The following is a 25,298-nucleotide window of genomic DNA, read 5'->3' on the forward strand; positions in this document are numbered from 1 at the left end:
TTAATTGAGCTTCAGAAGCTAATGAGTGTGCTAGAGAGCAGAGTTGAAGTCCCCGATCGAATAAGCTCGAGTCGTGGAGCAGTGGGACGACCACAGCAAGATCCCGCAGCAAAATGTTTACGACCATTCCCTAAACGCGAAAAAGATACTAATTTTAACCTTTCTCAACGTGTAGACGCTGCATTTTCGAAGAGAGCTGTGGTCCCTTAGTAAATTCACGCCTACCGTCGGGCTCGGCTCTGCAGCCGCGCCTCACAGACCCCGCCGCAGCGTCTCCCCCCGGGCCCTCAGCCCGGGAAGCCGGGGCGGTAGCCAAGGGGGCGGGGGAGGGCAGCGGGGAGCCTCCAGCTCCGCCGGGGCCGGCCCAGAGGGACCCCCCGCCTCGCCTCCCCTCCCCTCCCCTCGGGCTGCCCGCACCTTTCCCACTGGGCCGCCTCCGCACCGCCCCCGGGCCGCCGCTCCCGCCCTGCCCCCGCGGCCGTCGCGCCGCTCGCCCCGGCGCGGCCCAGGCCACCTCCTCCGAGCGGGGCGGAGGCCGCCCCGCCGCCGCCCCTCAGCGCCCGCGGCGAGGACCGGCTCGCCCGCTCGCTGCCAGCCCCGTCCCGCTCGGCCGGGCGAGGCCCCGCTCCCCGCCCCTTCGAGAGCGGCTCGTCGCCATCAGGTTCAGCCGAGCGCCGGGGAGGTTGCGAAGGCCGAGAGGCCGTGAGGGAGGGCCCGGGCCGGGCCCAGGCTCTCCCGGGCTGTGCAGGGGGCAGCGGGGCGGCGGGCAGCGCTGAGGGGCGGGAGGCGGCGCGGCGGGAGGGAGCCGTCGGCCTGCGGTCCCCTGACGGGGGGCCGCCGCCGGGGGGCCCGGCCCTGCCCGCCCAGCCGGGCTCAGCGGCGGCGGTGAGGGTGCCAGTCCCCAACCCCGCGCCGGCGGCCGGGCTCTGCCCCAGGGGCTGTTTCGGGAGGGGCAGTCAGTACAGCGGGATGCCACCCCCCCGCGCTGCGGTGAAATTCGTTCGAAATACTTCCCGGCCCAGCTCCGCGGCCCAGCGCCGGGCAGCCTGGGCCCGGCGGGGGCTGCCGTGGCCGCGGTGCCGGCGGCCGGGCTGCCGCGGGCCCGCCTGAGCCGCGCCTTCCTCCGCAGGCCTGCCGGGACGATGACTTTCCAGTGGACGGCGGTTGCCGCCTTTCTGTACGGTGAGATAGGAGCCATTCTGGTGCTCTGCCTGCCCTTCGTTTCTCCGCTGAGGTAGGACTTCAGCGTGCCGGACAACCCGGCTCGGTCCCCTCACTGATGTGGGTTTATTTGACATTTCTGTTGTTACAAACACCGAGTTCTGCTGCATTTTAAACTAGCAGTGAACTAAGCCGAAGGAATGCTGTTCGGGGCTTGAGCGTCAGGATTTTCAAGAGTCATAATCCTTTTTTAAGGAGCAGTATGTTTGCTTTACGCTGCTGGTTCATCCAAGCAGCGCTCGGGGTTCCCAGGGTGAGCCCCGTCTGCTTTGCTTCAGCAGGTGGGATGTCGGCTCCCGGCCTTCTCTCACGGGCTTTGGAGCAGCCAGCATACAGGAGGGCATCTGGCTTCCCTCGCTGTGAGCTCACAAAGAAGTGAGAGGGCTGCGCGGCCTTTTCAGGAGTTGTTTGTCAAGTTTGTGAGGAGCGGCTTTACAGCCTTTTGGTGTGCAGTAGGCGTTGTGGGTGCCGAACGGATGAGAGACATCCGATAGTCAAAGCTAACCGCATGCACCACGTATAAGGACTGTAAGAAATTTGTGATCACTTATTTTAAAAAATGTAGACCTCAGCTTGATGCAAAAGGTTTGGTACTACTGAAATAAAGGCCTCTATAAACTTATATGTAGATTAACAAAATAACACTTCTGGAACACAACACAAACATTAAGAAAAATAAGTCATTCTTGTAAAATAAATGCCCCTAGTAAGGGAAAGAAACAAAATGTGTTAATTACTCTTACTGTATGCAAAGGCCTGGCTTAGAACTTTATCTTAAGATTGTTTCCTGTAAGCAGCTCTTCAAATTTGGTAATGCTATTTTTATTTCTTTATAAGAAATAAAGAAAGCTAGCTTCTGTACAAGAAGCAAGAGAAACAGAGTTATGACTTCTTTCCAGAATATCAGTAATGCTAAAAAAACCAAAACAATCCCCTGAAAAAAAACCAAGTAGGATAAAACCTTAAAGCTTTAAAAAAAAAAAAAAAAAGCCACTCTGTGTTTTACATGTTTGTTTTCTGCATCTTTATATATATTTAGAATGAAGAATGCAGCTTTTACTGTAATATGTTAAGGAACAAAACCTAAAACAAAACCCTGCAGTGTGGAGAGTCTGAATTTAATTATGTAAACCTGTGGGAGAGTCTTCAAAATGGTTGGATCGCTCACAGCTGATATCAATGATTAGTCATGTTTCCTCAACTTCAGAAGTTGACACTATTCTAAAGTCTAATTTAACCTTTGATTTTCACAAGCTGGCTTGCAAGGAGTTCAGCATTTCAATATAGATTATTGAGTTCTCATATTTTCTGTTGTTTTCTAATCAAAAGTGCAACTGTATGAAAGAAGGGAGAAGTAGTATGTGAGTTGTAATCATCCAATTATTAATGGCTTAGGTGAGGACACTAGCTACAAGAATTTCTGCAGGCTGATGACACATGCACAGTACATTGGGAGTATTGAAATAGGTTTCAGTTACGACATAAGTAGGGCTTGAATCCGGTCTTTGCAGCTGAAAAGGAAATTCATAACCTGCAGTATTACCAAAATTTATGCAGACATTAAACACAGTGCTTTTAATTATATACAAAGGGTAGATTTTTGCCCTTGGTTTGTAGCATTCAGCTGTTCCTTTGAACAGTGGTTTCTGAAAGAGTGAAATAGTTTTACCCTTTATGTGACATGTTCAGTTATCTTGTTAACAAAACTGTTGCAGGAGTCTTGTGGGGTTAAAGATTAGATTTAGTTGCTGTGACAGTACCAGTTGTTCTGCCTTGCGCATCTTGGTGGCCTTGGGAGCTGGCTCTGTCAGAGCGGTAAAAGACAGACGTGAAAGCTGTTATTTAAAGTTTTTATTTACTTGCTTGTCAGTCTTCAGACAGATTGTTTGCCTTTCTTGTGCCTGTACATTTTCTGGATAATGAACTGCTTTTCAAATTTGCTAACAAGCTTTTAAGTTCCTGGGGAATAAGTAAATTGACAATATAAAAATGCAAGTACGCAAAAAGACAGAACTGTACTGCCAAGTCTGGTACATCTATAGTGGTGGCCAGTATTATAATTTGGAAGGATTATATTTATGTGACTTCTGTCACCAAAAGGAAACGCAGCATTAATAAATGTGAATGTCAGTACTTGCTGAGGAAAAATAAGCAGGAAAATATAAATAGAAAAACTTTGCAGTAAAGAGACCTTACTTTTAGCCTGAATATAACTTGGCAGTGTAGTTGGTCTAAGGTCATACCTCAGAGAATCACTTCTTAAGAGGAGATCAATATGAAACTTGGAGAATTGCATGTTTAAAGAGTTAGCAAGTTAGCTTGGTTTGAGTTGTGGCTTGGTTTAATTAAAGTAAGCTTTTTGGTTGATACAGATTATGGCTATCTGCTATAAAGAATTCAGATTATACTAAAAGATTTAAATGAGGTTTTTGCACATACAGTGCTAAAATATTTTCATTCTTGCTGGTGCAGAACCAGAAGGAACCGTTGGAAATGATGCTACAGTCTAATTTAAATTAGATTCATAGTAGGTTGGAAACGGCTTTGTTAAAGGACAAATGTTAATGGTCTCTGGAAAATATAAATACTCTTAACAAAAGTTGGAAATTTTACCTGATATAATCAGATGGTGACTAGCATGCCTATGTTACATCCCTAATGGCATAACTGGTATTACTTCATTTTTGCAGTAGCGCTGATTCTGACCGGCAGCAAAGGACAAGTAGCACATCAGATGTTCTTCATTTGTGTTGCAAGTGTGAATTCTTGCGGAGCTTTCCATGCAGTAATATTGAATAGGCAATTGATTGTTTAAACAAACAAACAAAAAAAATGGTCTTCACCACCATTGAGCCTCTGAAGTTGCTTCCTTAGCCAACGAATTTACGCTCTTGAAAGAGGTTTTAACACTTGACAAAATATGAATGAGAGACTTGTCCTTCTGTTGTCGTTTGCAAGTTAGAATGTAGTAACAATCCTTGTACTTTATAATTCTGCAGATTCATCAATGTAAAAGATAAGCCTTCTGAATAAGGATGACAGAGACGATCTTAATTTGTGGAGGGTTTTTATTTTATTTGGCAACAAGGTGTGTAAGTGGGTAGAAATAAAACTGATGGAAATGGGCTAGATGACCTCTAAAGGTCCCTTCCAACCCAAAGCATTCTATGATTCTGTAAATGGGTTTTACAGCTTTTACCCCATGCTTGAGTTTACTGTAGTCAGGACCAAACACAAAGTAATGCCAGCCAAAGTAAAAGCTAAAATAAAACATACCTGGAGAGTACCTGCTATCATGTGAGAAGTTTTCAAGTTGAACCAACTGTCTTTGCCTGTGTTGACAAGAAACAAAAAAGAGACGAGCAGGTTGGATTGTTGGAAAAATTATATATACCTAAATTATATTGCAATTAAAGCAGCTGTTTAGAGACCTTACATAAGTCTCATATTAATAACAAGGCTCTCTTCTGTGAGGTTATTATGCTCTTCTTTTAGTATTTAATTATTTTTTGAATAACATAATGCTATTTTACAGATGGCAGAAGATTTTTATGATTCCTCTATGGAGCAAAATGGCAGTTTTTTGGAACAAGATGTTCCTTACAATAATAGTTTTACTGATCGTCTTGTTTCTTGGTAAGTGTTAAATAATTTCTTAACAAATGGGGAAAGAAAAAAAAAACGTGATATATGGAGTTCATGGTATATGGAGTAGATTAATTGAAAGGATTCAAGACTGATGTAAATCTGCTAATTTGTTTAAAAGCTCTACGATAGAATGGAAGAGGAGAGAGCTTATACTGCATCTCTGTTAGGAATCCAAATGCAACAGTAATATGGTAGTGAATGAGGAGGAAAAATGGAGCTTGGTCTAAGCTGCTGCTTGGTTTCACTTTCTCACACAAGTAAATGAACTTGAGATGTTTGATACCAGAATTTGGCTGAGCTGCTCAATATGCAGTAGATGGCACTCTTTCTCTTGGCTGCTGTTGAAATAGAAGACCAGAAGAATATATCAAAGCACTGGGCTATTTGAGTACTTTTGCTCAGCACAGATACAAAACAGCTGTTGGCTGCATTTGTTATTAGTAGATCCTAAGGTCTGTCAAGTAGGAGTAAAGCTTTAGTGAAACTGGAGCTTGAATGACAACCATATGCCTGACTGATTTAACTTAATGTCTGTCCTGACTGCTTTGTGTGGTTTGTGTGCTAAGTATCTCCTGTATTTCATGATGGAAATAGTTCTCCTGTGTTTCAGTGATAGAAGTAGTTCTCCTCTGTAGATAGGAGAAATGTTTCAAGTGCCTTACAATGAAAATGCTATTTAATTCCAAGCTACTTAAAATACAAAGAAAAAATACGTGGTTTTATTGTCTGCTGAGAGAAACATACGGATGCGCTACATATATAACAAAGTCAGACTAGACAGCAATACTATATTCCTAATATTAAAAAAACACTGGACATGCAAATAAACTTTTTTTTTATTTTAGATGATCTTTAGTGTTATCTTTAGAAGTAGATCCTTCAGTAAATGGCTTAAGATTGAGAACTGATGGATTTAATTTACTCTCCTTGAAAACTGAGGGATTTAATTTACTCTCCTTGAAAGCCAATTTAAAACTTTGACCAAAGTTTGTTTCTGAGTTGGTGATGATTATTGATTTTGTGGAAAGATAAATGTGGGCTAAAGTAAAGCAGTGGTGAGATGCTTGCCCCACAGCATAAGGTGATAGGTTAATGCAGGGCTAGAATCTTCCAATAACACAGGGATATGGACTTTTGTTTGGTCTTAGTCTTGGTTCCATTGTTTGAAGTTTCACTTCAAATCTTTTTTTTTTCCTTCCCCCCCCCCCCAATAACTTACGAACATAAAAGAGACAGTCATAAGTGATGTTACTCACGTGCTTTTCTGTGGAGTTCATTTTGTCTGCTTGGAGAAATGCAGCAGCAATTTAATAACACATGGCCAAAATAATCTGCAAGAACTGATGACATGTCATGAAATGTGTATTTTTGTTGAAGTGCAGGAGGAGATTTTAGGTGCTCTGTTGGCCTGAAGTATGTATGATGATCTTAAGTTTACAGATTGTAATATGAACTCTTAACTGGGTTAGCTTTTGGTTTTATGTAGACCTAAGTCCTAGTTAATTATTTTGTCCTTTGAAAAGTGTTGGCAGTGTATTGGCCCTTCTGCAGAACTATCAGGAGTATATGATGGATCAAAGGAAGCTGAAAGATGGATGAAAGGCAGATGAAAGAAAGCTGAGATACAGCTTACCCCCTCTGTTCTGTCTATGTTCAACACTGCGTTAGTACAGTATTGCTGTTTTGATGGATGTTACAGAAATAATTTTTTCCTTCTCCGATTCAAACATAAAGTGGACGCTTCTGTCATTACTAAACCACATGCTTATCTAACAAATTCCATATAAGGCAAATACTTCAGAAAACATATCTTCTTTTTCCTTCCTCTTTCTGTTTTCTCATTGTTTGTCCACTGGCTGGATTATAATTCAGTTGTCAGCAGTGACATTTTGACACTGTCTGTAGGGTCTCTGGTAACATTTGTAGAATGTGTTGCTTTGGCCTGGTCCCTGGTGGCTGGCCGCCAGCATTGGAAATGACTTGTCAAGCACTTTTTGGGCAATGGTTTGTCGTATCTCTGGAAATACATTATATCACTTCAATGATTTATCAAGACCTATTTTTAAAATGTATGGATAACATAAGTGATGTCACTATTTGTCCTGTGCCTGTTTGCTGAGCAGAAAGTCCAAATACATATTTACAGTACTGTGTCTGGTTTATCATACATGCGTACCCACAGATGTGAATAAGAACAAACTGTTTTTGTTTGCAGATGCTGTTAGAGAAGTTAGGAAGTACTCAGCTGTTCATGTGAATGAGAAGGCTGCAAATGTCAATACCAATGCCTTTGATCATATTCAGATGAAACTCTTCCGATCGCAAAGAAACCTCTATCTCTCAGGTTTTTCCTTATTTCTTTGGCTGTAAGTATAACATATTTCTAATTTCTACATAGCCTGTTTCTTACAGGAACTATCACACAAAGTAATGCAACTATAAAAAAAAGGTTGGAAGGCCAATTTCAAGAGACTACAGAATTGTGAGCAGATTGGCTATGAGGCAAGTAAGACCAGGGAAAATAATATCTTACAAATGTTTGAAGATTGGAAGGATCTGTGAGCAACACATGGAAAGAAACATTTTGAATGTTTGAGAAAACATGTATTTTGCAGAGAAGTTTCTTCAGGGAATACTCATTTCCTTCCTTAAACTTATGCCCTATGTTTTGTTTGTTTTGAACACGGAAAACTGGAATTAAAAAACCTCAAAAACTAAAGTACTGTTAAAATAATCTTACTATGTTGCAAGAAGGTATTAGTGCATCCTGCTGCGTTAAGAAGCAAAGCTTGAGTCTAACTTGAACCACTTCATCTAAAGCTTGAAGTTAGGAACTGTAGGATAATGTTCCAGCTTCCAAGGAGACTTTCAGATATTATTTCAGATCAAGCACTTTGTGGCAACTGGCCTACTATGATATTATGATCTTAAGTGCAGTATCCCTTTCAGGATGTTTAAGCACAGCTAATAAAACAGGGTAACGGAAAGGACAGTTCTGTACTGCTCAGCTGTAGCAGTCAACTACCTGTGAATCTTCACAGTAGCCACAACAACCTGCAGATCTTAGTTGGGCAAGGAGCACATGAACTAATTGGACACAGATAATGTAAATGAATGGAAACACGTGTTGGTCAGACGATTTTCTACTTGTACATTTTTATGGTGACACTGGGCAAAGAATGCTGGCCCTCTTCTGAATTCCTTTGGTGAGCTGCCTGACATTGCCTAGATACGCAAGAGGAACACAGAACGAGGAAATGCCTGGAGTCCAGGACTTCTGACAGACTTCTTTCCCTTGGAGTGATGTATGGCCATTTGAGCGGGTCATTGAGGAGCATTGTACATAAAGAAGTGTCAAGGAAGAATTCATACAAAACTTGAGCCGGAAAGCTTTGGAAAAAAACAAAGGTGGCTGTAGCCTTGCCACAGTAGTGATAGGAATGCATCATGTTCTTTGTCTTCCTTCAGAAAGGTTAAGTAAATACGCACAAATATGTTTGTGATCTCTGCTCCAAGAGAGGAATAGCTGGATTGTGTCCTACACTAGAGTTGGAAGCTGGTCCCCCAGGATCCTCCTCCCACTTGGCTTTCAGGGAAGAAAACTTGTCAGGTGGCCCTAATAGATTTTATTGTGGGTAAAAGTTGTGCTTTTGAAGAGGTCCGCTTAAGGCCTTTTTTTGGGCTGCTGGCCTTTCACCAAGATTTAGAAGAAATAAATGCGCCTACAGTAGTGGCTAGATCAGAGGACTTTTCCTAGTAGAACTATGTTGCTTATCCATTAAACAGGCATAATGTCTGTCAGAGAAGGGGGAAAAAGTGTTCCTTGGGTTGCCTTATCCTATACTGCTACTACCATCACCCAGCCAAGTTAAGACTACATGTAGGTGTGAATGGGTACCTGGATTGGGTACTTTGGGGGGGGGGGGGAAAGGGCCCGTTGCTCAGTTGGGCAGGGGAGCAAATGACAGAGGATAAGAGGTAAGATCTGCTGTTTGGCCTCCCAATTCTCTGGGCCTTCTAGGAGTCGGTGTGGAGTGTAACATTACCCATAGCAGCAGAAGACACAGCTAGGGAGTGCTTAAGCAGATTGGGCATATACAAGTCTGTGACATCCTAGGATGGGATGCATCCTTGCATGCAGAGGAACTTGGCCAATGTCATTGCAAGGCCGTGCTCTGTCATCTTTGAAAGATCATGGTGATCAGGGGAGGATTCTGGTGACTGCAAAAAGGCAAACATTGCACCTGTCTTCAAGAGGACAAAAAGCAGGATGTAGGGAACTAGAGGTTAATCACCCTCACCTCCCTGGAAAGGTTATGGAGCAAATCTTTCTCAAAGCAGTTTCCAGGGACATGAAGGATACAATGACTTGGAACAGCCAGCACGGATTTACTGAGGAGAGGTCATGCCTGATCATCCCTGTTGCTTTCTGCAATGAGATGACTGGCTGTGTGGATAAAGGGCAGAGCAGTGGATGTTGTGTGCCTTTAGCAAGGCCTTTGACATAGTCTCTTGTGGTATCCTGATAGCCTAACTGTGGAGGGATATGGGCTGGAGAAGTGGAGAAAAATGTGGGTGGAAAATTCCCTGGGCCTTCGGGCTCAAAGGATGATCGTAACACAAATTCCAGCTAGTGCCCCTCAGGGTTTGTTACTGGGCTCAATATTGTTTAATGTCCTTATTAACAACATGGATGGTGGGATTGAATGTGCTCTCAGCAGGTTTGCAGGCTACCAAATCAGAGAGCTAGACAGGTTGGAGAAATGTGCTGCCAGAAATCTCATGAAGTTCAACAAACGCAAATGCAAAGTCTGTCATCTTATAGGATAACCGCATACATCATCCAGACTGGGGACTGACTGGCTGGCTGGCTGGGTAGAAAGCAGTTTTGGAGAAAATGACCTGGGGGGTCCTTGTAGAGAGCCAGTCAAGTATTGAACTGTAATAGCAAGGGTGTAGCCAGTGAGTCAAGAGAAGCGGTTATTCCCCTCTGTCTGGCACGCGGTACTGCAGCTGCAGGACTGTGTCCAGTTTTGACTCCCCAAAATACAGGAGTACTGCAGTGGAGTACCAAGAAGGTCAGGGGCTCAGACACGTGAACTATGAGGAGAGGATGAGGGAGCTTGGCTTCAACCAGAAAAAGACATTGAAGGGGAGATGCTATTGCTTCCCACAGCTATCTAGTGGTAGGATGTAGAGAAGATGGAGCCTGCTCTTCTCAGTGGATCCATACAGGAATGACAAGAGGCAACAGGCCAGGAACCTGAGAAATTCTGACTTTTCATAAAAAGTACTTTTTCCACTATCAAGAGCGGTCAAACGCTGGAACAAGGACCCTGAAAGGTGGTAGAATCTCCATCATTGGAGACGGTGGGAACTCAACGGGACAAGCCTCTGAGCAGTCTGCTCTACCTGTCCCTGCTTTGGGCAGGATGACCTTGGGAAGCCACGTTCAATCTGTGATTCTGTTTTAGTAATGATGTTTTACTGACTCCTGACTGCTGCATCTGTAAATTAATAAGCAATAGTAAAACATGCTAACCCTTGGAAAAGTTGTGACATGGGGACCTTAAGTTTTTTTATTAAAACCAAAAAAAGTGAAAAAATGAGCTTCCAATGAAAAAGCAGGGAACAGGGCTTGCCTTTAAAGCCAAAAGGTCTATTAATATGCTTTCAGTTATGAAAAAGACAATTACTTGGATTTTCAAATTTCTTTTGAAGAGGTACTTATATTACAGGAATTAATTTAATTCAGTGTTGCTTTGGCCTTTCCTTGATTCAGCAACATACTGCTTTGAAAGACTCCAAGAGGAATAATGGAAGTAGTGATGCAAGGAGGCAATCACTAGATCAAATCAAGGGAGTTATTTGCAAAGCTTAGATTTGAGGTGCCATATGAGTGCTAACATTCATGCATGTTCTGATTTATACAGTATTGACAGAGTACTTTGAAGATTAATATGCTCACATTGCTAGTTTTATTCTTTTATTCTTTATTCTAAAGGCCTTTTATAAAGTCGTGTTGGGGTTTTTTTTGGATTGTACTCGTTACCGTAACATGCTGCTTGGGTCATGTATTCAGAGATCCATCTTACTTAACACACTAGGTCATGTGTCAGCCTTTAAGCAAACAGATCTCTGACCCCTTAAAGGCTGGTGTTTTGGGTTTTTGGGAGGAGGGAGGTTCTGCATCAGGTGAAAATCAGATTTTTGATGGATGAAAATCTTTTCAGTCTCTTATTTTACTATTATTTGTCATCGATCAGCCTGGGTGTTTCCCTTCAGACGCTTTAACTGTCTTCTTGTGGTTTTGTTTTCACATCTAATGCAGAGAGAGAAAAGGGGTTATTTTGGGGTTGTGGTTTTGTTTTTTTCTTTTTAATTTCTAGTGTGAATTACTGTGCTGTTCACTGTGTTTCTTCACCAGTGTATTGAGACGTACTATTACCCTTCTTACTCAGTTGGCAAAAGGGATGGCATCTCATGCAGCTCTGGAAACGCAAGTAAATGATGCTACTGAAGCAGCCAAAAAATACATGGCTGAGAATGAAAGGCTGCAGGAGGTATCTTTGAATTTTTTTAGTTATTTTCTTATACAGCAAGTAGTTAGTACAAAATACTCTGGGGATGGTTTGCTACTGAATAATGTTTGTTCATTTTTTTTCTTCTGGTGGAAAAAGGAAGAACAATATTAATAAAAATATGTAATTCAGAATACTGAATACAAATTTCAGTAGCATTTTATTAACAAAGGAAACTAAAGTAATCCAGATAAATGAAGTTCTGTCTTTCCAGTACAAATTTCATCAACATAGTAGTATATTCTTAAATTATCTCTTTGACTTTAATCATAGCAGAGGGAGACACTAATTTTATTCTTTTTATCCTAAACAGTTGGCTGTTTTAAGTCAGGGCTATAGCAGTCCAGTACAGAAAAGCCTACAATATAGCTGTGCTCGTGCTGGCTGTTTCTTCTAAATAGGATTTACTCCAGTCCTGAAATGTCTTTTCTAACTTGTAAAATTGGTCTTTTGTATTTATTGTATTTTGTATTCTTACATCTGTTTCTATGGTGTGTCAATTTCCTAATAACTTCCTTTTGCAGTAAGGCACTGCCATAGTATTAATGAGGATATTACCCAAAATGTCTTACTTAAAAAGAACCACCAATGGACCAAAGATACGTTATGTTTATGAGAAGAATGGAAAAAATTAAGCTATCATTTGTCTGTTGTGGTTCAATATCCAGTTGTATGCAGGAAGGGAAGTCAGCAAAGGTAATAAAGATAAATGTATGAAATCTTTTCTCCTAATTGGTTAGTTTGACTTCTGTTGGAAGGGATTGAACCATAAGCTAGAGTGCAGATATCCAGCATATGAAGACTTTTACAGCATTCTTCAGTCTGGCATGCTGTCAAAACAAAATCCACTGCAAGTGTGTACAGGTTTCCTTCCAGTTTGTCTGGAGCAGTGTCTATGGTTACCAGCACTGTAATTTTTTTGTAATAAACAAAGTAAATAAATAATTTTTTTAATAAATAAATAAAATAAAGTAATAAATAAATAAATAAAGACCAAGAGAACAGACTCTGGACAAAAAGTACTAGGAGGGATGCAAAAAAATCCGATTGTTTGAGAGGTGTCATAAAACAAGGATCACTAGAGTGTGTGTTAGGTACCTCCCAAGTATGAAATGATTCCAAAATTTTTGGGATTTGGTATTTTGTCAAAATGATCCAGACTTCCAGACTCCCTCCCTCAGCCATGGAATGTGACTCTTCACTGCATACTGTTGGGATTTGGCTAAAAGTCCTCTTTTTGTTCTGCTTTCACATTCTCTTAGCAACACATTCTCTTAGCTGCTTGTGATAGCCAGAAACTGGAAGCTGTATTCCTGTCTGTTTCTATTTGTGTGTTTGCACAGTTTGCAAAAACAGTGATAGCCACAAGTACAGCCAGCATGCTTTGGCTGGATCTCCATTGCGCTGGACATGCAAAGTGTTCAGAATTGATTTATTTTAACTTCATAGAGATACTGTGACTTAGGTTCCTCTGTGGCTTGTCCCCCGCGTTTGTGTTCATTTACAAGTGTTCTTCCTTCCACCATCAGAGAGAGGCAAGAGCAATTGCATATAGGGCACTGGCTGTAAGTATAAATACTGTAAGTTTACTCTAGTGTGCTAGGTCTGCACTGTCTCCTCTTCAGAGGTGCCGTGGAGCACAGGACTTAAGATAAAAGTTTCTAGAAATAACTATTTGTGTATTAATAGAAAGAGGGGAGCACAAAGTAAAGGACGCAATCTGTGGCCAATTTCATGACAAATTGGCTATGGTTTTGTTACCAGCAGTCAAATGCAATTTCTGCTCTTTGGTTAAATTGCTGCTGGAAAATTTTCTTCAGTTGTTTTCTTTGGATTCTTTACCAGTCTTTATAAACAGTTCTTTTCCTTCTTCCTAAAGTAATCTTTCCCCTCTGCTCCCACTCGTGCCCAGTAAACTCTGATATCACAAGTTCACCTAAAAGCTGTTCATCTCAGTTGTTCTACTTTTCTTTTTCCCATTAAGTGTTTACCACTTCTTTTGACATTTTTGTGGCAGAGATGATGCTTGGTTGGATAATAGAGGCTATATGAGCAAAGGGTCTAATTATGGGGTCTAATCCTTAACGTATGATACTTTTAAGTCATCAATAGCAATTGCCTTAATGATAAGAGTGTGCATAAGTGTAGTAGTGCCAACATTTTCAGAGTACAGGAAGTATACTGCTCTTGTGTCCAGTACTTACACAGCTTTTCCTGAATCCTTTCCTAGTTTTTTCTTGAATTTCAGTGGAAATCTAATCTGGGTATTGAGGTATCCTGAAGATTGAAGAAGTAGCTGCAAATCTACAAGGAGAGATTTGTGATGTATTACATGATTTAAATCAGAATAAATTATTAGAACAAGTTGCGCATAAACATGGCAGTGTTCTGTCACTTGCAGTGCCAGTGTATGCCTTCTGGAAAAGCCATTTATAACCTAAACAGAAGTTGTGGGCTTGATGCAGAGATACAAAGTAGTCTTACACAGGAGATAATGCCATACTGTTCCAAGTATGCCGTTACTATCCACTTAAAACATTGAGCATTTGTGGGGGTGGGTGTGGTCCTAGAATGACTGAACTGCCTGTGTCATGTTGGCGCTTGATAAAACCTGTCACTTCGCAAGATCAAGGCTGACATTCTCTGGTTGTTTGGCATTAATGTCAGACTAATGAAAACGAAATTAATTGTAGCAACTGTGGTTTTTTCATAGGCCTTGGGTGAAAAAGGAAGCAGTAAAAAGAAAGAGTCAGCAGAAGCAACTGATGAAAAGTTGAAGAAGGAAGTAGAACATTTGAAAGCAGAACTACAGAAAACATCAAATGGTAAGTATTGGTAGGACTTCATTGCAATTAAGAAAAAGATGATTTCAACACTGGATGCCAGAAATTTGTTCTAGGTATAGCATTAATTACATCAGTTTACCAAACACTTGGCTTGGGGTTTCTTTACATTTGACTAGGAACTGGAAAAACATGCCATTGACACCCCCATATTTTAGTAGATGTTTTCATTATGAAAATGTGCATGGTCTAATTTGAACACCTTAGTTAAATTGTAATTATTAACAAATTGAACTGATGTATTTAAGTGGTGTTGACTTGTCTTCATCAATGACATGACCAGGATATGGAGTCAACTGCAGGTTGCTTGTAGGCATTGGATTGATCTTTCATGTCACATGTATCAGCCGTTCTCCCTGTATAAAATGGGGAAGTATGTGGTTGAGGTTTTTTCTATAAAGTAGTGGTTTCAGTCAGGTAGCAGAAGAGTCCTTGACTAGTATTCTAAATTCATATATTTTCTGCAGCAGAGGTGTTAGCTATTTTTTTTAATCTCTCTTTTTTTTTTTTTTTTTTTTTTTGTCTACAAGGAAACATGCCTTGAAATTTGTAACACAATACTTTTGTTAGCAGCTTCCATGTTTAAGGTTTAGGTTGTCAAAACTGCTTTCTTGGCAACTCAAATCGAGGTAGAAGCAGATTTTACCTGCTTGGTTCTGTCTTATTGGGATCTGTCAAGGTGTGTGAACACCTGCTCATCTGAAATTAGTGTTTTTAAGATAACACTGCCTGTGACCTTGTAAGCATTAATCAGATGTTCAGACTGTAACAAACTACAGATTTTCATGGTACCAGATAGCATGTTGTCATCAAAACATAGCCCTGCTTTCATATTGCATGGCACTGCTACAAAGCTGTAAAAATAACAACAAATATTTCATGAATCATTTTTCATTGTCCACTGGGTAGATGAACAAGAACTGTAGGACAGCTGTTTTCAGCTGGGCTTCAAGCAACAAGAATCTTTAAATAGAGGGTCTCATTAGCTCACATTCTCAGGCAGGTTTGATTGTGGGTTTTCCCTCTCCTGCTGTTTTCTTAAAGAAAGGGGGGCAAACTGCCTTTGAAGTGACAGGATCAATGAAAAACTTAAATGCATATGTTTTATTTAAACATATGGTGGTATGTAACACTAATATAGTGTAAGCTTTTCAGTGAGGAATGCTAGAGAAAGCTAAGGAATAAATAGATTTACCACATGCTGCTTCAGCTCCATTATCCCTGTGAGCTGTTGTCCACCCAAAAGATGTATAAATTAAAACATGCTTGAGTCTTTTGTTAGAGGGAAAGTGGGGGAGAGGGCCTTTTTAAGGAGTGAATAGGAAAGTATTTACAACCCTTCCCCTGATGCCATCCCCCTCATTGCCAAAACAGAAAATCCCATGGTTACATTAATTACCATCGTCAGCTAGATGGTGTTAAAGTATGTCTATCTTATTTTTTTTAAGTTTTCTTATACGTTATTTTGAGCAAACAGATAGCCAGAAAGTGTAAAGTACTTGGTAACAGCCACATCTGTAGACACAGCTTTCTATGGAGTGTTAGAGATTTAATGTGAATCGAATTGACTGTTTTCTTTCGAAACTTCTGCAACTGAGCGGGTCGGTGTTGAGTTTCATGCTTGCTGAGTGTGAGCAATGCATTACACAGTATCAAAGTTGAGATTGAAAAGCTTGTTTTACCTCTTTTTAACAATTAGTTTCATACCACTGAGCTCAAATGACTGAAGTACCCTTTTCGTTGTGTCCACAAAGTCCAATCCATTACATTTTGGGGGTATTTTGTGGGGAGGAAGGGAGTGAAGAGTGTGGGGGGGTGTCACCTAGTAATGAAACAAGGCAAAACTAGTATAAAAAGGAAAACTTTACTGGTTTGGTTTTTGGGGGTTTTCTTTTTGTTTGTTTTTCAGCTATAGTATCAGTAAGTATCATAAATTTGGATTTTGTTCTTGTTTGGTTGGGGTTTTGGATTTTTTTGCTGCTTGGATGAAAAAACAAGTATAAGCTTTTTTCACAGAGCAGTTTCAAATATCCATTGCTCTGGTCTGGTACATTTGTATGGTGTTATGCTACTTATGCATGGTGATAGGGTGATATATTACTTTATAGTAGGCCATGTCTTGAAAGGTGGGTTACCTCAATAGAGTGGCACCCAGGAGGAGTCCTAAATGTGTCTACTTCCTAAACAGAAGTCTGCTTCACATTTAAATAACACAGTTTAGTATCAGATTAGTGCTGTGACTTCAGGGTAGATCCAGATTTTCTGTAAGGTTTTGATCCAGTATTTACAATTTCTGGCAGAGAAAATACTGTATGTCTCCTCTTTCTGAAATTCTGACGGAAATTATAGTGTAGACAGTGATTATTGCAGACTTTCAGGAAACTCATCCCTGGTTCTTCAGCTTTCTACCTTTTACAGGAAACGCAGTCTACCTTATTTTTTTTGTCCACTTAACCATAAGTGAAATCCTACGTTAAGAAGACATTTTGCCATCTGCTGTGCTCTGGGCAGGTGGGGAGGAAGAATGAAAACATAAGACAAAGAGACTGAGTAGTGAAATTACTAAAATCTGAGGAAAGGTTAGAAATGAGTGACAAACGTTTCAGACAAATTTGTTCTCTTTTCAGACTTGATTTTCCTATGCCCCTTGATGCCCTTTTTTTGCTTTATTGTGGAAGTGAAGGAAAGGGGGCTAGTTCTTCACTACTTTATTGCAGACCCACATACTGGGGGCTTTATAGGCACCCAGCAGTGGGGCTAGCGCTCTCAGAGCCTAAATCCATTTTTAGCATACCTGGACATGTAATAACATGACTGTTTAGAAACCTTCAGAGATGGTGTTTTATCGATACATTTGTATATTGTGAAAAATGACTCACTGATACGTAGAAAGAAATACATGTACTCCTAGGACCACACAGTGCAGATGTGAGAATGTTTCTCCTGCTACACATTTTATGTAATTTCTAACAAAATGTTGTTTCAGATAATTAAAGTATGGCTCAGTATGGCTGCTAGTCTCAGACCTATAGGAATTTTCTGGGGAAAGAAGAGACACTATGATATTGTTTCATTTTGATAGTTTTGAAAATTACCCCAAAATCTACCAGAAAACAAACTATCTACAACTGGAGGTGACATCAGAATATGAGAGAATTTTCATAAAGCAGCTGTCCTTTCAGTGATCCTTGGGTTGGGGGCAGGAACAAGACTTTTGGTGCATTAACCTTCTTTTCTCATTCACAGATCCCACATGGAAATGTTCATATGTGAAATGTCCATTTGTTCATATGGGACCCTTTGAGCAGGAGGGAGGCTTCTGCAATGCTGTACTATTCCACCTTTTCTCTTGGGTCATTTTTTTGGTGACACTGTCCTAGTGTATGGTAAAGGCTACAGCTTCATTTACACAGAAAAACTAGCATTGATCAAATCTTGCAGCAGAACACTGGTGGCAGGCTCCTGTCCAGCTCATTGACCCCTCACTCTTCTAACAATATTTCATGGCAAATGACATTCACCTAAAGCTTCTGTCTGCATCTGATGGAGCATAACAGGCATTGCAGTCCCCAGCACCTGTGTGCAGTTGTTGAGCTGTGACCTTACGGCATCTTTGAACTGAGTCTGTAGTGCCACATTGAGACAAAACCCAAAGACCATTTCTTTGTCTCTGCCATTAGGATTTCACTTTGTGAAATGCATACTGACTCACCAAAGTCAGGTGCTTTTGAACTTGAGTTCAACTTTTTCTGAAAATAGTCTCTGTTTATATATATTGTTGTCATAGGCATACAGTGGGGCAGGATGAAATTCTGATGAAACTTCCGCACATCCTTTAATGAGGTTTGTTTTGTGTACAGAATGGGTCACAAGAGTGTTTTTTGTTTCATGGTTGCATAGTGCTGTAGGAGACAGGAGTAAGAGCAACAATTCATGTGGAGGGCTGGTTCTGACGTAGCTTTTAATTGTTGACTGTTCTAGAAGGTATGCATGTACAGATGTACAACTCTCACTTAAATGCTAAGGTTATTAGGTGTTAGAAAGATATAAACAATACAGATACTGGGAATACACTTCATAGAACCGTTCCTGCCAGTGAGAGTTCATCTTGGCCTTTGTGTTGCCCGGCAGGCTAGTACCATGTATGAAAACTGTGTTTATGTTGAGCTCCACTGAAGCACTCCAGTTTTTAAAAACAAACAAGAAAACCCCCGGAACCCCCAAACTATCAGCTTTCTTTTGTAAGCTGGGAATAGAAGATACAAGTTAAAAGAATTGGCCACAGTCTCATGTTATTTAGCTGGTGGCAGAGGGAGGTTTAGAAGCCAAGTTCATCTTACTTAACCTTACTTTTTATCCGTGAGATCATAACCTTGGTGCGAGCCATTGCACAATGTCACATGCAGCAAAAGTTGATAGTCATATTTGTTGATTCGAAGGGATGCTGCTGCATACAGCAAGCATGGTTTTGTTATACAAGGCTGTTTATGCCATCTGAAGATGCTGTAACATACCTTTTGTAACAAAATTTCATTTGAGGTTGTGAAGGTACTCAGAGCAAATCTGTGTGTAATTTTTTTGGCCCTGCCTTCTCTTTTTAAACTTTATCTGACCATTAAATCTTAAGGAGAGAATTCAGAATTAGTATGGAATTACTTGACTGGAGTTGTGTTCCCAGCTTTACAGTGTATTTGTTGGCAAATCTCTTGTCCCGTCAGTGCCTAAATTCTTTAATGTGAATAGCTCTTTCTCAACTTGAAGACTCTTGAAAGAGAGGGATCTTTCTTAGTCTTAAACTAGTCCAAATCATTTGGGTTTTAGACTTGTATTGTGAGCAATGCTAATTTAAGTTCCAGATCGTTTCCTTAGTAGCAGGTACGGCAACACAAGTGATTTAGTCAGACCAGGACTAGTAGTTGTGCAGGGAAATGCCCAAAGAATCATTGGTTGCTTTTGTTGCTGTTTGGTTTTGTTTTACTGTTCGGTTCTCCATCCTTGTTGAAGTGAGAAGATAATATAACTACAGCTACAGCTATAACTATAGCTACAGCTACTGGGCTGTGGTAACCTCTCAGAGCAATTTCATTCCTCATTCTGCTTCAACTTCAGAGGAATCTGAAGTAAACTATCTATCCTGGAACAGGATACAGAGAATGTGGTAAGGGAAGGACAAGATCTCTACTTCTCCCAGACTGTACATGTTACATTAGTTTGTGGACCTCCAGTCACACATTAGGTGTCAAGGGATAAAGTTTTCCATAAATGTCTTGCATTGACATACTACCCTAAGAATATTTTGTTGATTTTTCTTTGAAGGGAGTGGGAAGGAATGAAAAAGGATGGCTCACCTCTGACAGTACTGAGGCTGGATTCCAGTTTTGGGACTTACAGACTATTCCTCTCATTAGTTGCATTAACATAGAAGCAGCATGCTCACCTCCTGCCTGCTCATGCATTTACTTGGTAGGAACAGTTAGCTGTTGGGTTTTGCTTGCTGCCAGTCCAGCTGTTCTATCTCCTGTCAGGCAAATAACAGGCCAGATGGAAGCCAGAAATAATAACTGACTGTATTGTGCACACAAAGGATCTTCTGTTTTCTGCTGGATCAGTGTTCATATGATATGATCCATATGACAAACAATATACCTATACGATCGACTTGGTTGCGCTGCAGTGTTCATGCAATGGCAAAATAGCTGAGCAGGGATGTACGGACAGTCTCTGTTGCTTGACCAGAAGACATCCAGAGAAGTTGGCACAATGAGGAGTTCATGTTGTCAGAGATGTGATGCTCCTTTTTATTCTGTGGCCCCAGCAGGAATGAGTCTGGGTTTGGTTTTTGGGTGGTTGGGGTTTTTTTTTGAGGGGGAGGAGGTTTGTTTGGGTTTTTTCTTTTTCTTTTTTTTTTCTTTTTTTTTTTTTTTTGTCCATAGCCATCACAGGTGGAAAGGACAATCTGTTCTTTGCTTTTTCTTCTTCTAGGGTTAGGTGAGGTACTCCTGTCATACATCTGTTTTGGTCAAAACATTGAGACAATGCAGCAGCTTGTTTGCTTGCTTGGTTTGCAGATACTTTTAGATACTTTGTTCATGTTTTAAAGAGACAGTAGTTTTTAGTTGCAACTAAAGTACTGTGCTGCTGCTTGTAAACAGCTAAATAGTATTGGATCAATAACAATGAGTTACAACTTCTTCAGAAATGAGATACTGTTAACTTTTACTATAACTAACTATGTACAAGAATGTTTAAACAAAGGCAAAATATAGCTTTCTAATTAGCAGATTCTTGAAGAGGTGAAATGGCATATGCATATATTTTTGTCTACAGCTTAAAAATCAGAAGCCTATAAAATTGTCACAGGTTTATTTTAGAGAGATTTCCAGATTTTACTGTTGAATATTTTAAACAGTAGCAAGATCAGTGAGAGAGTAAATGCAATGGTGTTTGACTTGTCGGATATGTGGAAATCATAGTTATTCCAAAAACTGAAACCTTTAGAAAATGTTTTTTTTATTGATGCTGTCAAGAACGCATTAATATGAAGGATATCTGTGTAAGAGTATGGAAATGAAAGAAAGGATGTAAAGAGATGGGATGAATTTTTGACCATGTTGGAATCCATAGACGTAATTAACTTCAGTAGACCAGAATTTCAGGATAGCTAAAAGTCCTATTACTGGAAAACCACTTGCAGACTTTTAAAACGAGAATGATTTTGAATCTATACATTCAAATCAATTAATTAAAAATAGCAGAAATGCTGGGGGAGGGAGTCTTCCTCTTTTCCTGTAGGAGAGTAGTCAAATCTGTTGTATCCTGATGTTTCAGGAACTAGCTCCTAAAGTGAACCGTGGTTCAGACCAGAGTGCTTGTAGCTAGGTGCTTGACAAAAAACACATCTAGCTCCTCATCTTTTGAGAACAGGCTCTTACGGAGGTGCTGCAATTCTTAAGTGTCTTGGAGGTCTCTGGGAAAGAACAGTCTGTCTCAGGGAGCTCACGGTCAAAGGATAGAGCCACATTTTTGGAACAAGGAAAATTGCAAATGTTTCTTTTTTTAATTTGTACCATCGAGATTCGGGGTTTTTAAATATGGCTATGTGATACGCTGTTTTAGCATGAATAAATCAAATTTTAGGGTATGCCTGTGCTGCTACAGCAGAGAAATATAAAGATACCTGAGTGCTACCTATAGCAGAGGAATATAAAAACGTCTAAATTACCTTAGTTGAATGCTTACATAACAACTTAGGAGTAATGGCTTTATGAAACTATATGCTGATCTACCCTGCATTGTAAATTAGCCCCTATGGAGTCCTGGGCTGTTTTGTACTGCAGCATAGACATGCTCTCAGTTTATTGCTGTTGAGATTGTGAGTAGAGTAATAATTACTTTTTCTCACGTTAAAAACCTGTTCACAGTCGTCTGTCCTACCACCACCATTTCTGCATTGTTATCCATAAAGTGATGCTTCTAATGAATTAACTCATGCATGGTAAAATATATAACAGGGTGAAAAGGGGGGGGTCTATGCTCCTATAATAATGTATTCTCTCTCTCTTCCACCCCCCCACCCCCCACCCATTTTATAGATGGCCTCAGTTGCTTTGCTAAAATCTTGCCCAGTGTTTGAGTTCCCTCTTTGTTTTCAGAGGGCTGACAGTTTTGGTTTTGGGGTTCTGGAGTTCTGTTTTTCTAGAACTGTCTTCGGCAACGTGACAGAACACTGTAGTCATCGCTAACTTGTCACCTCTGTCAACAGTTTATTGGTCTTGCCCTTCCCTTTCTTACAGCCCCTTCCTGTTCCTTGTGCTGTTCTTCATGAACACAAGTCATTCTTTCCCCTCCCAGTCCTGCACATCTCTTCCTGTGTCCATCTGTGATGCTCTGTTTTAAACTTAAGCTTTTTTTAGAGGAAGAACTGTCTAGTGCAGTGGAGCCCTAATACATAACTAGGGCTCTGAGGAACTGCAGGAATACAAATAATAATTAAAACACTAATTCTGATACTTTGCAGCTCTTCAGAAGGCAAATAATGAAGTCACTGCAGTTAAAAAGCAGTCTGAAGGCCTTAAAAGAGAATATGATCATCTGATGAAAGAATACGAACAGCTTCAGGTGGGTGGTTCTGGATCGCTATACGAGCATGATGTTCTGAAATTGTACTAGCAAAATTCTGCTTGTTGGGTATTTACTATGCAAGAGAATTTACCAAAATCTTTAGTGTAGCATAAAGTTACAATGGGCAGCACTCCTTAAACTATATCAAAATAGTAGAATTTTGTTTTTCAAGGACTGGACGGCAAAGCTATTAGCATTTTCTTTTTTGCACTTCAGGTGACAAAGCTCAGGTCATCAATAGACTCGATTTTGCTGTCACTTCAGAAATAAGATTCAGATAGTTTTGCATGTGATGGTCAAACTGAAATCTTGTAAGAAAATGATAGGAGTAGTGTGTATGTGGTATATACATCAATTATAAGAGTAATTTTATTTTGTTTGCTCTTTAAACATGCTTTTGCAATACTGGATTATAAATGTTGCAATACTGTTGATATGCAAGAACAAAAAGAAAAAAACCAAACCAACAAACAGCCTAGGCTAAAACCAGGCTGCTATAAAAATTCAAACTGAAGTACCAAATAAAGAAAGAAACCTAGCAAGCAAAAGCTGAATTAGCAGTTTGATGGGGCTTGCATATGCGCATGGCTATAATACACATAATATATACAGTAATTATTTCTGGTAGAACTGGAAGCCCTGCTTGTTTTTTAAGTTGTGTGACAGGTGTTTGTATGTTCCATGCCTAACATCTGCCTCAGAATTGAACCAGAATTCAATAAAAATGAAAGTTAGCCTGTTTGCAAGTAATGGTCTCAGGAGAAAATAAATGATTGATGTTAAAATTACGGTGACCTGCTTCTCAAGAAGACCTGTTTGTTGGTCCTGTATTAATAAAATTTTAAAAAGACAAATTTGAGCTGGTTATAATCTTTTTCCTGTACTCTGTGAAGCCACTTACTGATTCCCAGCCTCACCCTGTACTCTTACAGAGATTGCTCAGCTGATACCTGCATTTGAATTAAGACCACCATGCATGTCCTATCTTTGTGCTTCCCTGTGTAATGAGCCGTAGTAGTCCTGCTGCATTTCTAACAGTCTTGTGGTCTAGAACACACATCCTCACAGTTTTCTGTGTTTACCTCTGAATGGAAAGAACAGAAGGTACTGAGCACGCAGTAGGTGCAGCTCCTAAGGATAAATCAGTTGATAGCAGAAAGCGTTTTCTGCTGAGTTTGCTGCACAGTTTAGCTGTAACATGAACAGGGAGCAGAAGGCGGCTGCATGGCTGTTACTGTACTGGGATCAGACGCGCACGTGTTATGTGGGGTAGTATTGATGGGACTACAACTTTGAAGGGTGTATAGTGAATAAATCAGGTATGACTGCAAGGGGGCAAAATGTGGCATCTGGAGTCAACGGTTTCTGATCTTGCCAAACATAAAACATTATTTTTAATCTTTCTCTTTTCAGGACAGTTTAAATGAAGGAGAAGACAAGAAAGACCTGTAGGTGTATCTAAGACAGATGGCATCGGCACAGTTGCTTCAGTGTGAAAAGCCTTGTGCTGTTTAGGCTTCTGATGCATATCTGAAACAAAACTTGATTTTTCTGAAAAGCACATGCACTGCAGGTCACTATTCAGATGCCTCTAATATATCTTGGTTGCCAAAACCCTGTGTGTTGCAAATAAAATGTTAAGTGGCTTACCCCGTTTGCCATAGAGATTGTCACTGCTCTTGTGAGGAGAAACTCAGAACATCTTTCAGTTCTATCTGGAGCAACTTGACTGTTCTCCAAGCTTTTGCCTTCCAGAATGGTAACAGGTCATATACCATTTGCTTGTAGCATTTGAGCAAGGTTGTACACCATGCTATATCATAAAAACACAATTAACCTAAACCTCCTTTGCAACACCTGTTTGGAGTCTTCAAAAATTCAGTTACTAGTGTGTTGAAGAGGGCTGAAAGCTTTTCATCAGCCATTCCACTTCAGTGGAAAATTGAATAATAATCAATCAAAGGAAAATAATGAAAGACGGGAAACTGCATTTCTAAATCCATCTCACTAGCTTGTGACTTTCACTTAGCTACATGGATAATATTTTGCATGCCTCTGGCTTATTTTTCTTTTATATATTGTGTTATTTCAGTTTTCATAACCAAAGTTTTGGGTTGGCTGGTATTAACATTCTGCATTTCTACACTGTTTACATCCATTTACTCTGTATGTGCCACCTAACTTCTTTTGCCTTACTAAGTAAAAATTCTTTTTAAATGTAGATAGTTTGTTTTGTTTTGTTTTCATGGATACGATACCTTGAATAAATGTGCACTGTTTTGCATAAGCCCTTTTTGGCATTCAGAAAGTTGTTTTGAGTTTCTTTTTTGTTAGTTGGTTCCAGTTTATGTTTGAAAGTTGGATATGGTTGTTATAATAAAGGGATTGTTTAAGTTCATGAGTTTCTAGGTTTATTCACGTAAATCTCTCCCAGTATACTATCTCATCAGAGTTAATAGGTATATACACAAAGAACAAAATACATTTCCAACTTGGTGATATTTAACTTTTCCTGGAAATACAGCCTAGGGGTAGTTTTGATTGCTCTGGAAGTAGGATTTGTTTAGCTTAGAATTTAAACATAGTGTATTAAGTACTATAAAGCATACTAACATAGCATATTAAGTAAGAATGCATATGTTTTTAAAAAATACTTCATCCTTGCTGAAGTAGAACAGAACGTGTTCTCAGAGATTCTACAACACTGGAGATTGGGTTATTCATATCAAAACTTTCAGGAAAAGCTACAGATTTTAATACCCACGTACACCCGGGTTTCAGTGGTGTAGTTGATTCCCGCCCCCCCTTCCTCCCCGCCCACCTTCTGAAATATTTAAAATTATGGCGGAGTGTTATCTCCAGTCTGAGCTAAAGACTATGGTTG

At 40.2% G+C, this 25,298-nt stretch overlaps 1 protein-coding gene across 1 annotated transcript; it reads left to right on the forward strand.

Moving 5' to 3' along the window:
- Nucleotides 1-634: 634 nt before the first annotated feature.
- BCAP29 (B cell receptor associated protein 29) lies at nt 635-24,812 on the forward strand. Its single transcript, XM_075723843.1, has 8 exons — nt 635-661; nt 1,130-1,234; nt 4,757-4,857; nt 7,085-7,235; nt 11,297-11,432; nt 14,164-14,275; nt 22,311-22,411; nt 23,828-24,812. The coding sequence occupies exons 2-8, from the start codon at nt 1,143-1,145 to the stop codon at nt 23,864-23,866; spliced, it is 732 nt and encodes a 243-aa protein (XP_075579958.1). The 5' UTR covers nt 635-661; nt 1,130-1,142; the 3' UTR covers nt 23,867-24,812.
- Nucleotides 24,813-25,298: the final 486 nt, after the last annotated feature.

This window comes from Pelecanus crispus, chromosome 1 (assembly GCF_030463565.1).
Source record: "Pelecanus crispus isolate bPelCri1 chromosome 1, bPelCri1.pri, whole genome shotgun sequence".
NCBI classification, from domain to species: domain Eukaryota; kingdom Metazoa; phylum Chordata; class Aves; order Pelecaniformes; family Pelecanidae; genus Pelecanus; species Pelecanus crispus.